At 36.3% G+C, this 13,260-nt stretch overlaps 1 protein-coding gene across 1 annotated transcript; it reads left to right on the forward strand.

Moving 5' to 3' along the window:
- Positions 1-9,296: 9,296 nt before the first annotated feature.
- On the forward strand, positions 9,297-11,029 carry LOC111056040. The gene is made up of 2 exons (XM_039444995.1): positions 9,297-9,448; positions 10,571-11,029. The coding sequence occupies exons 1-2, from the start codon at positions 9,313-9,315 to the stop codon at positions 10,852-10,854; spliced, it is 420 nt and encodes a 139-aa protein (XP_039300929.1). The 5' UTR covers positions 9,297-9,312; the 3' UTR covers positions 10,855-11,029.
- The last annotated feature ends 2,231 nt before the right edge of the window (positions 11,030-13,260 follow it).

A 13,260-nucleotide genomic window follows, 5' to 3' on the forward strand; every position in this document is an offset into this window, starting at 1 on the left:
ATTTTAAATTGGTAATCAATATTTTTGATGTAAAGTGGACTGTATTGAATAGAAAGGAAACAAGTGATATCTCTACAGAAACAAGTACATGCAATGAATATATAAAAGAACAACTCACCGAAAATCTGCAGAGTACCTAATGTAATATTTATATTATTGAGCTTACAACTCCCAGGTAAGGTATTCAGGTGTCCCCGAGGTAGGAGATGAATCAAGGATGGTGAAAAGGCAAGCTTAATTGTCATCTACTGTTGGTAAATTCGGCTTCCATCATATAACGTTGCACATATATTTCTGACGAGATATTTATAATGTCTTTAAAGACTATAGATCGGTGAACTTTCCAATCGAAAAATAATAGTTTAAAACTTTCAACTAACGGGAGTTTGGCAAACACTCTTCCAAACGTAGGTTTATGGTGTACGATTTAACATTAACGAAAAAATAATAATTTGAAGAACGATTTTCTTCTGGGAATGATCGACAAATAATATCAATTCCCGACTCGAGGCAAGCTATTACAAAGCGAGACTGAACTGAAAGAAACAGCCTACCGGCTAGTGAGCGCGACACACTCAAGTGAAAGAAATACGAACTGAACGAGGAGCGCGCGTCCAATTCAAAAACGAAAAATGAAAACTAGAGCTGGCTCCAACATCCCCCCCCCGGCTGAAAAGCTATTTTCAGACAAGGCTAGAGAACAAAGAAACGAAAAAACAATGAATAAACGACGAAGGAAATAAAAATAAAACAAAACGAGAATAAAACAAAAAATGCAAAAGGAAAATTATTGAGTAGGCAACGGATACAACTTTGTAGCCGGCCTTTTGAAGCGACCATTGGCGCACCGCACCATAGCCACTCAAATGACACCGTCAGCACCGGGAAATACTTCCTCAATCACCCCCAGAGGCAATTTCAATGGTGCGACATTTGGTTGATCCACTAGGACGATTGTACCAACCGTGAGAGGGGTGGAATCCTTACACCATTTCACAAGGGTTTGTAATTCATGTAAGTATTCTTTGCGCCAACAACTCCAGAAAGACTGAACCATTTGATTGACTAATTCAAACCGATCCAATCGATTCATTGGACGATCTTCCACATTTAACATAGGAAGGTACTTAAGAGGTGTCAAAGTGAGAAAATGAGCCGGTGTGAGGGCAAGGGGTTCATCGGATCCGCGCTCATTTGACATAATGGGCGTGAGTTAAGTACAGCCTCAATTTGAACTAAGACAGTGTTCAATTCTTTGTAAGTCAACAACTGGTTACCAATAACTCGAAACAGGTGTGACTTTACTGATTTTATATTCGCCTCCCAAAGACCGCCGAAGTGAGGTGAACCTGGCGGGATGAAATTCCACTCAATGCTATGATCAGCAAGTTCATTCTGGAGCAGGTTTTGATATTCCTTGGAGTTCAGCATCCGTGACAATTTTATTAGCTCATCATAGGCGCCGACGAAGTTGGTACCATTATTGGAATACATGACCTTACAAGGACCTCGTCGAGCAAGGAAACGGCGAAAAGCTGATAAGAACATTTGGGTCGATAAGTCCGAAACTAATTCAATGTGAACGGCTCTAGTTGCCATACAGACAAAAAGACAAATGTACGATTTAAATATGAAAGGATTCCGATGCCTGGCCATGGTGATTCGAATGGGTCCACCATAATCAACTCCACATTGGACGAATGGTTTAGACGACAGAGTTCTACAGGCTGGCAGATTGCCCATTTTCGGCGGTGTAAGAGTGGGATGATAGTGAAAACACTTGTTACATTTTCGTACATGACTCCTTATAAGGACACGGGCTGATAAAATCCAATATTTTTGTCTCAAAATAGATGCCAATAAATGAGGTCCAGCGTGACAGTGCTTTTCATGAAAATAATCGATCAAAAGCGTGACCAATGGATCATTTTTCGGTAATATAATCGGATGACAGCTGTCATAATTCAACTCAGAATTTTGTAAACGTCCACCCACATGAATAATATCATGATCAAGAAAGGGTGACAGTTGTTGAAGATGAGAAGTACATTCTTTCCCAGCTTTCAATTCCAGTAATTCTTTCGAAAAATGAATTTTTTGTACGACTTTACACAAATGTTTTTCCGCCAAATCGAAATCTAATTCATGAGGTTTAGGCAATAGACGAAGTACTTTCAATATTAACACCATGATACACAATAGACGTTGGTAGTTGGAACAACGAGCAATTAAAAGATGAATCGAATTAATAGATGAATTTTCCGACTGTACTACAGTGACAATTGAGTGAACCTTGACCTCAGGTAGACACTCTATAGGTTCCAGATCGACCTTGATGGGCCAATCACTCTCTTCTAACATTAGCCAAGAGGGGCCAGACCACCACAAATCATGATTAATTATTTCAGAAGGGGATAAACCTCTCGAAATGGGATCAGCTGGGTTTGAATTTCCTGCCACGTGTAACCAGTCGTTGATAGGACAGTCTTGAATTTTTGTAACTCAATTAGCGACGAAAGATTGCCATCTAGATGGACAGCCCCTGATCCAATGTAAGACAACAGTTGAATCCGATAATGCAACAACGCGAGTCACGTGACAACGAAGGCTCAAAACAGAGACAACAACCTGTATTAATTCAGCGAGCAAGAGCGCCGCGCATAATTCCAGCCTAGGTATGGATAAAGTCTTAGATGGCGCGACTTTTGATTTAGCGCACAACAATGTGATAGTTGCAGGTTGCATATCCATTTGAGATTTTATGTAGATCACACCACCATAACCTAAAGTCGATGCATCACAGAAACCAATGACAGTAATTTTCGAATCATTCATCACTCCTAAATGACGTGGTATGAAGAGATTGGACAATAAAGGGAACTCCTTCTGACATGTCTCCCATTGAAGTGCAATAGAGGGAGGTACTGAATCGTCCCAATCAAGACCAGCATTCCATAATTGTTCAATTAAACATTTAAGAAACAAAGTTAGGGGTGACAAGAGTCCCAAAGGATCGAAAATGCGTGCTACTACCGATAAAATATGATGTTTGGTAGGAACAGACTGATTAGAATTCACTGAAAAACAAAACGAATCCCTACCAGGTTGCCATTTCAAACCTAGGACAGCCAACAAATTTCCCATCTCGAAATCTTTAGACAAGGCCGATTTTCCACCTTCCGAGAAATCACTCATCAATTCAGGTGAATTGGAACTCCATTTAGTAAGTTCGAATCCGCCTCTCTCGAACAATTCTTTAGCCTGACTACAAAGACGATTTGCTTCACCTAAAGAAGACACACTTGTCACCAAATCATCCATAAACATGTCACTCGGAATACGAGCTTTAGTATCAGGGAAATTTTCACCTTCTTCTTGAACAAGTTGATGGACAGTTCTGAGAGCTAGAAACGGTGACTCACTCAGACCAAATACGACAGTTTTTAATTCAAAAATTTGTATGGGATCATTGGACGAAAATCTCCATAACAAACGCTGAAATTTGCGACACGATTCATCAACAAGAATCTGTCTATACATCTGCTTTATATCAGCAGTTACAGCGATAGAAAATAACCGAAAATTGACTAACAGAACGAAAATATCCGTTTGCAACTTGGGGCCGATATGAAGTATATCATTCAATGATACTCCAGTAGTAGTTTTCGCGCCTGCGTCAAAGACAATACGCAAAGGCGTTGATTGACTCTGAGTTTTGATTACAGCATGATGAGGTATAAAATAACCACTTTTATCACTCTAATTTTTTATCAATTCCATGTGTCCTTGTTTGAGATAATCCAAGAGGACATCGTGATACACTAAACGCATGTTTGGATCACGTGCCAGTCGTTTCTCCAAACTGATGAGTCTACGTTCTGACATAGCATAAGAATCACCAAGACAATCAGGGGATTTTGAAAACGATAATGAGACAACGAATCTACCCGAATTTTCACGATGAACGGACGATGCAAAATTCTTCTCGCATTCCAACTCATCAGCAGTGAGTTGTTTTCCTACATCTGGAACACTTTCCACTTCCCAAAATTTTCGAACTAACTTATCCAACGGTGATGTTAGACAAGTCATCAAACACGTTGAATTTTCTGAAGATTGAGTTAAAATAGGGGCTCTACCCATCAGAATATAACCGAAAACACTTTCCAAGGCCATCAAATAATTCGAATCAATTTCCACACGACCATTTTGGAAAATATGGGGCACTAATTCAGCTCCTATAATATCGTCAATTTTGCTGGGAATGTGATAACTTTCATCAGCAAGTCAAAGACCCAACAAATTTGATAATTTAGAATTATCAATTTTACTAGTGGGAAGCTGTTCCATGATTTTTTTGACAACTAATGGTTCAATGGAAAATTTAACACTAGAATCGAGTCAAGATTGAAGCGTGACAAAAGTACGACAAAAAACCTGATTGCGAATTTCCGCCAAAACTATTCACAATTAATTGGAAAGGAGAAATCGATAGTTGCAATTTACGACAAAGTTTACGAGTAATGAAATGACTTTGACTAGCTGAATCAACTAAAACTCTTATTTTGTGCAATCTACCTCTCTTATCAGGTACCTCGACTTGAGCAGTTGATAGTAGAACACTATACGGTGCCGACTTCGAATCGATAGAACAACAGGTAATAGTATTATTTTCTACCTTTTTCGCATCCGAATTTGATGACGAATTTGAAGCATTTCCGAAATGTAAAAGCGAATTATGCTTCTGACTACATTCCTCGCAGTTGGAAGAAGTACAATCTTTACTACGATGGGCTGGCGAGAAACATTTCAAACAGCAACCCTTCTCCTTAACAAAACGAAAACGGTCCCAAGGTGATAACTGACGAAAAAGACGACAATTGATCAATTTATGATTTGTCATCGAACATTTCAGACATTCTGATATTTTTACCGGTGATTTGGTCACTTGCGAATTCGATTGAACAACCAACACTTTGGATTTTGGTATTGGTTTCACTACTGGCTTGCATTGTTTAGACGATTAGTCATGCGGTAACGATTTAATCTGCCTTTCGATGAATGAAACAAAATCAGTATATGTGGGATCATCCTTAGTATGAACTGAAGCTTCAAATGCCTTTCGAGAAACAGGATCTAAAATTTTCAACGCTTGGAACAGAAATATTGCATCAGATACATCTTCACCTCGTAGGCGTTTTAAAGCAGTAATTGAACCACAGAACTGATCGACTATAGAAACTAAACCTGCACGAGACTCAGATTTTAGACAATTGAATTCGAAAATTTGTTTCAAGTACACATTTGAGAGTGAGCGGGGGTCATTGAACCGCTTAATTAATGCATCCCAAATAATTTCATAATTATTAGCAATAGGTGGTAGATGATGTGAAATATTAGCCGCTTCTCCAGATAGTTTGGACACCAGATATTGGACCTTTTGTTGATTTGGAATCGATTTGTTGTCATGAATCATGCATTTAAACATTTCGTAGAATACCGCCCATTTTGATTGATCTCCGTCGAACACAGGAATTTCAATTTTCGGTAAAATATTAGACGAATCCTTATTGGAAGATACAGGTTGAGCCGGGGTAGAAACACTAGGTACAACCTGACTGCGTTTTTTCAATTCACTAGCAATTGCTTCCATATGTTCGAACATTTCCATATGTGAACTACTAAATGTGGGTACAAATTCCGGGTCTTTTTCCATTTCAAGCTCCTGTATTTCCATTTCAACAGCTTCATAATCCTGAACAGTTTTAAGAGTGGAACTATAGAGAATTAGAAATTGTTTAGCACTAGCTTCTTCTTTTAAAGCCTTTTTCGACAAATTGAAAGTACGTTGAATACGATAGAAATATTGCTCAAGTTTAGCTCGTTTGAGCTTTAACTTCTTTTCACTCATGATTGGATATTGGAAAGGTCTTAACGATTTTCATTTACTAATTTTCGAATAAAATTACGAATGCAACAATGAACGATTTTCATTGATGATTCAAGCAAGCAAAATGATAATGTTAGTACAAATTGAACAGAGAAAGCTCAATAGACGAAGCAAGCTAAGCGATAACGTTATCAGCATTGCAAAGTAACGGTTCCGATCGGACAATAGAGATAAGAGTGAACCAACTTGATTGGCTCAATTCATAATGTACAAACAGGTTTGAACCCTAGCATGCACAAACGATTTACAATAAAATTGGATAAGTGCTTGCCAAATATTTGAATAAAAAATAGCCAATAAAATTCGGCCTGGATGACCAATGTAAACTCTTAGGTTCAACTTTACGAAATTTATATTGATTTTAAATTGGTAATCAATATTTTTGATGTAAAGTGGACTGTATTGAATAGAAAGGAAACAAGTGATATCTCTACAGAAACAAGTACATGCAATGAATATATAAAAGAACAACTCACCGAAAATCTGCAGAGTACCTAATGTAATATTTATATTATTGAGCTTACAACTCCCAGGTAAGGTATTCAGGTGTCCCCGAGGTAGGAGATGAATCAAGGATGGTGAAAAGGCAAGCTTAATTGTCATCTACTGTTGGTAAATTCGGCTTCCATCATATAACGTTGCACATATATTTCTGACGAGATATTTACAATGTCTTTAAAGACTATAGATCGGTGAACTTTCCAATCGAAAAATAATAGTTTAAAACATTCAACTAACAGGAGTTTGGCAAACACTCTTCCAAACGTAGGTTTATGGTGTATGATTTAACATTAACGAAAAAATAATAATTTGAAGAACGATTTTCTTCTGGGAATGATCGACGAATAATATCAATTCCCGACTCGAGGCAAGCTATTACAAAGCGAGACTGAACTGAAAGAAACAGCCTACCGGCTAGTGAGCGCGACGCACTCAAGTGAAAGAAATACGAACTGAACTAGGAGCGCGCGTCCAATTCAAAAACGAAAAATGAAAACTAGAGCTGGCTCCAACAATGACTGTGACATAACCTAAAAATGATCAGGCAAAATAATACAAGGATTGCCTTGGAATTTATATCCAATCTGAATGTTATTAATCAATGTCATATTCAACATAATAATAATAACAATAATGAACTATTACTCCAGTTTTTTTTTTCAAAACAAAGATACGTTTTCAAACGTACGAGTGAGCAGGCCCTACTTGCTGGTAGTGTACCATGTGCTTTTTCATCCTGAGCTATGGACTGCTGCTGTGGGGTCATGCTTCTGCATGTAAAGATGTCTTCAAGCTGCAAAAGAGGGCCATCCACATTATTACCTTTAGTGGATTTCTGGATCATTGTCGACCTCTCTTCAAATCCACAAGTGTAATGACCATCTACAGTCATTACATTTACTTGTGTGCTGTATGTGTAAGCAAATCTTGAAAAGTTTAACATGAGGAGTGACTTCCATGGTCATGACACTAGAAGTCGAGGTCTCATAGATGTGCCATACCGTCGCTTGTCAAAGACCTGTGATGCATTTCCTGCATTGGCCTTGTGGATCTTCAATAGGCTGCCAGGGGATTTGAAGATGTTGAACACACCTGCATTCAACCTGAGACTCAAGTGTTGGCCTAGGAGAAATCCGTTTTGTTCCATTCAGGATTTTTTTCTCAACGACTTGGTAGGCCTAGTCTGACGTGTACTGCCATCTCGATAATTGCAAATGTGATAAATGTGAAAAGTTATATATTTTTAACTCTTGACACAACCCATCCGGCATTGCTGGTATTGGTGAAGAGGAAGGTAATTCAGGTAATCTTTATGTGATATTTTGTTTATCCATACCCATTATTGTTGATTATTATTGTGTGTGATGGGTGGTAGTGTATGAATGGCACAGTATGAGAGACTAAGAGCATCACATGGCTAAGATAGCTTCACGAAAAAGAACTACTGGTATGTGGACTATTAGTTTGAGTAAGCAGTGGAATTTGGAACATACAAAACACTCAATTTCATGGTATTAAGCTATCTTTCCTCTATGGTTGCACCAAGCAAATGTTATCATTCTCCAGGATCCATATGAGAGTAGATTCAACTGATCTGAAGGAGTGGTTATAGTCAAGTGGATCGGATGCTGGCTTCATAATTTAGTTACCTGGGCTCAAATCCTGGCCTGAACAAGATATTTTCCTCAGCAACTCTTATGTTTTAGATGGACACATCAAGTCGTCGATCCCTGCTGCCTGAAAACAGTTGGTAGGTTATGTCAGAAGCTCTGAAATTGATCAATTATCTCATGATGAATAGATTAATGCCACTACTGAAATTGATTCTTATTTAGTAATCCATTCTGTGAGATTTCAATAGTTGAAGCCACTTTGGAATGTTTTAAAATCTTGTTAACTGTTGTGTATAATAAATATTTTCACTGTAGGCTTCCAACAACACTTTTGACTTCTGTGTCTTCTGATTATGCTGTTTTCCATTCTATAGAGTATCTGTTACCAGTTTTTGAATGATCTGTTCCAATTATTTCAACTCGAGTCTTCCATGTCTCAATAAGTCATAGTAGAAACATGTTATCCACAGATTATATATGTTTATATTTCATTGATTTAGGGGAAAGTGTTACCTGTGCTCTGCAATGATCTGTTAAAAGCTCAAATTGATTGAATTTAGTTTTATATTTTCTTGCTATTTGAAATATAACCACTTATGATATTTTACTATATAAATACGTTTTGATTGAGTATTTTATCATATGTAGGCATTGTATTACAAATTAAATAAATTTGTTTTAACTTCAACACTGTTATCAATTGATCAATAAAAATTGAAAAAAGGCCCACAATCATCATTAACAAATTGAGAATTTTTATGCAAAATTCGAGTTAACCAGTTTGGTGGCATCTTAATTTATGTTTTATAAATTATTCAAAACTGGGTAACAGTATTGTAAAATCACCCTACTTTTCCAACTCTTCCACAATCAAGTCTGCTGTAGTAAGGTCCACGTTATAATGGTAGTAATTGATTAACATTGATGTTGCTATCCTTGTCTATTTGACAGAGCAGATAGTGCTATTCTTCTCCAGCTCTACTACTTTGCCTGAACGTTTTTTACAACATAGAAATATTATTATCTAACAAAACATCACAATATATATTCTTGTTAAATATCCCTTTTTATTCCTACACTTTGTATTCTCATTCTACATAATAAAAAAAGCTATTCACCTACTGTAATACAGATCTTTCTAGTATGCAGTCTGCTATTCATCTAAAATTATTTCCCTCATTGTGAATAATGTAGTCTAGAATAATAATACAAGTCCTGGCATTGATTGTGAATGTGTATGTGTTGCAGATGGCGACAGTTACTGTTAAAAAGGAGGAGGATGATGATAGCAGCCAGCAACCAGCTGCAGTGGAAGATGATTGCAGCCAACAAAATTATCTAATCCCTGGCTACAACATGATCTTCATCAAAGAGGAGGCATATGGTGAGATGCATTCTATTACTAACCGATTCTTGATTGACCAGGGTCTACACTCCTTGCTTGGGTGATTAGATTGTGGCCAGCTTCCTCACAGGAAGTGGTTTGATGTTTGGGAGTGGAACTCCTGTGTAAATGCTACTCCTCAATGAGCTGTCTGCCACATGTCAACCATGCACATGTACAGAACAAATGTGTAGTGTGTTCAGATTATCCCATAAAATCGCATATATCAATCTAAAGATGTTTATGTTTTTAAAGGGGTGGATTCAAAGATCTAAATGTTCGAAGAACCTCACACCTCAACTGAAGCTTATTACATTTACATTTACATTTATTACATATATTACATTTATTACATTCCTTAATCACAGCATCAAATAAATGATTGGGAGAGAATCAACAGGATAAACCCAAAACTGTTCCTCTTCCTAATTTTGATAAAAATAGTTCAAATGAGGTTATGAAAACACTTTTATAAAGATCACAAAAATTTACAGTCCAAATATACATTATACTAAAAAAATTGTATCTCGGTTGATCAGAAAGATGAAACAAATTATTATTACACTTGAAAATGCATTAATAAATTGAAAAATATTAAAAAAAACTTGATAAATTTGAAGCCAGAAAAATCACAAAAACATTCACTGTCAACATATGATCGTACTCCATTATTGTGTGTCCCAAAGTATGCTTGTTGGGTAAACCAACTCCTGTGTCCTTTACTTGCTCCAAGAGTTTTTTCCCCATACCAACATTCCATTCCACACCTGGTTGGTTGCAATCTAAAGATGATTGCCTACAACTTTTTATAAATTTGAACTTCTTTAATCTCATTTATTTCCTCTGATTAATTCAACTTTTATTACCAATGTCTCTATGTAACAACATGACAATTCAATATCATATTACAAAAAATATCATCTTGACAAAAAAGATATATTTAGATCATTATTCATAAAGGTATAATTGATAATTATTACTGAGAATTAAGAATTAATAAGATTGTGTCATTTATGCTGGAAGGACTTGAAACACAGCTATCTACTATAGGAGGTGATAAAAGAAAACTCACTCCCTAACAAACATGTAACTCAATAATTATGTTATTATTAATCATTACAGACGATCAAGAGGCTGAAGGAAGTGCAGTGAAGAGTGAACCAGAAATATGGCCTTCAAACTGCAGCACATCTGGCCGAGACTATGCAACAGAAGTGGGTGGACTGAATGAGCATTCAATCTCTCCAGTGGAAAAGTGCACTGAGTCATCTGTGGCTGGCAAAAAGACCAAGCTCTACAGCTGTGCTCACTGTAGCTTTATAACACCATGGTTCAGTCATTTGAAAAACACACTGGAGAAAAACCATTCAACTGCAAGTTTTGTGACTACAAAAGTGATCGGTTAGGTAATTTGAAAACACATATCAGAACACATACTGGAGAAAAACCTTTCAGCTGCAAGTTTTGTGAATATAAATGTGCTGATTCAAGTAGTTTAAAAAAACATATCAGAACTCATACAGGAGAAAAACCTTTCAGCTGCGAGTTTTGTGACTTCAAAAGTGCTCATTTAGGTGATTTGAAGAAGCATACCAGAACACATACTGGAGAAAAACCTTTCAGCTGGAAGTTTGGTGAATTTAAATGTGCTGATTCAAGTAGTTTAAAAAAACATATCAGAACTCATACAGGAGACAAACCTTTCAGCTGCTAGCTTTGTGACTATAAAAGTGCTGTCTTAGGTGATTTGAAAAAACATACCAGAACACATGCAGGAGAAACATTTCCTAGCTAAGCATTTTTAGGGCCGGTTTCCAAGCTCAGGATTTAGATGAGTTCTAGACTTTAATCAGCTGGAGTCAGAAAATTGGCTTTCCAAAATGGGGCGTAGTCATTGTTTCTATGATAATTTTTTTTCTCATCTCTATAATTTAGAAACGTTTTTCCTTGTCGAAATGATACATTCCTAAATATTTCAAAATATCTGAAACTTTACACTATTTTTTTTATTTTGTGTTCAATTTTATATTTTTTTTGTAATTTAAACATCGACTATGACTACACCTCGTTTCAGACAGCCAATTTTCTGACTCCAGCAGTTTAAAGTCTAGAACTTAGCTAAATCCCATGTTCGGAAACTGGCCCTTACAATGGCTAGTCTCGTATAGAATAGTCATGTCCATAAGTCACATACTTTTCAAGATATATGCGAAAACCTAAAAAAATTTTACCTTTGACATTTTAACCATTCCCACCCCCCTTAGAACAGGGGTTAGTAGTAGTGGAGACTCTTGATATATGTCTATCAACTTACCCTAAACAGAGCTGTGGGGTCAAAGATAGTCTGCCAGACATTTCCACTGTACCCTATTTAGAGCATTTATTTCCTGGACTATAAATGTTTAGGGATGAAACAAAAAACAAACATTCAACAATCTCAAAATATTATATTCACATTGTTCATCACACTGAATCTACAGAATGGGTGAAAAATCCGAGAACGGCTTAATATCTCATACACAAAGGTAATTTGATGGTGGGTGTGATTGGGGATCTTATTCAAATTGAAAAAACTACTTTACAATGATTTTAAATATCTGGATTTGCCATATTGAATGCAATATCGATGCGATATCGATGTACGGTTTTCGCCATTCATTTTTCCTTGAAATTCTGTATCAAAATCTTGTATCTCATGACCACCTTCCCTCTTGAAAAATTAAAGTTGCATTCGGTTTGAGATACTGATATGCAGTTTTCACCATTCATTTTTTCTTGAAATTCCATATCAAAATCATGTATCGCATGACCACCTTCCTATTTTTAAAAATGCAGTTGCATTCAAGATGGCGGACCAGATTTTTTAAGTCATTGTAAAGTAGTTTTTTCGTTTTGAGTAGGATCCCCAATCACACCCACCCTCATATTATCTTTGTGTATGAGATATTAAGCCGTTCTCGGACTTTTCACCCATTCTGTATATCAATAGTTTATAAAATATGTTTTCTTAATATACAGTGATATCACACTTACATTAAATTAAGATATACTTATCATTTAAATTGATGTTTAGATCAATTTAATAACTATTATATATAATATTTACACTTATCAACAAATTTTTCAAGTTATATGAAGAAATCATTGAAGTTCCCTCAAAAACATGACAGTTCTTCTTCAATTTTCTTTTCACAGTAGTACCACACTTATCACATTATTCTTAAATTCTATTACAAATTTGTTTATTTATGAACAGATTTTTCAAGATTTCACAGGATTTCACTGTTTATCTCTCCATTTTTTCAAAACTTTGTGACGTCAGTGGTGGGTCTCTCGGGCACTTTGGGAGGTTTTCTTTCAGCAGCCGAGATACAGTCTTTTATACCCTCCACACTGTATGGTATACTGTAAGTAACATGAATCAGCATACCTGAAAAATTGGAAAAATATGAGAAATATATTCAAATACAACATTAATAGCAAATATACAGAATGGCCCATGAGTTAGTTGACAACAGAACAGTTGTTAACTGTATATTCATTTTATCAAATAACAATGAACACACTATCATGAACATCTATCAGACATAACCTTAAACTAACCTGTGGTAAAAAAACCTAAAAAGTTGTGGTTTGTATTTTAACAACAGCTGACCTTGAAAATTGCTAGCATCAACCAAAGACCTTGAAGAGATATAGACCCACAGTACAGTGCCCCCTCAATGGCCGATTTCAATTCAAAGTACGACACTAGCACTGCATGTGAGTCTATGAATCTTTAAGGTATTTGGCATCAACTGACTTATGGGTCA

This window comes from Nilaparvata lugens, unplaced genomic scaffold (genome assembly GCF_014356525.2).
Source record: "Nilaparvata lugens isolate BPH unplaced genomic scaffold, ASM1435652v1 scaffold5954, whole genome shotgun sequence".
Taxonomy (NCBI): domain Eukaryota; kingdom Metazoa; phylum Arthropoda; class Insecta; order Hemiptera; family Delphacidae; genus Nilaparvata; species Nilaparvata lugens.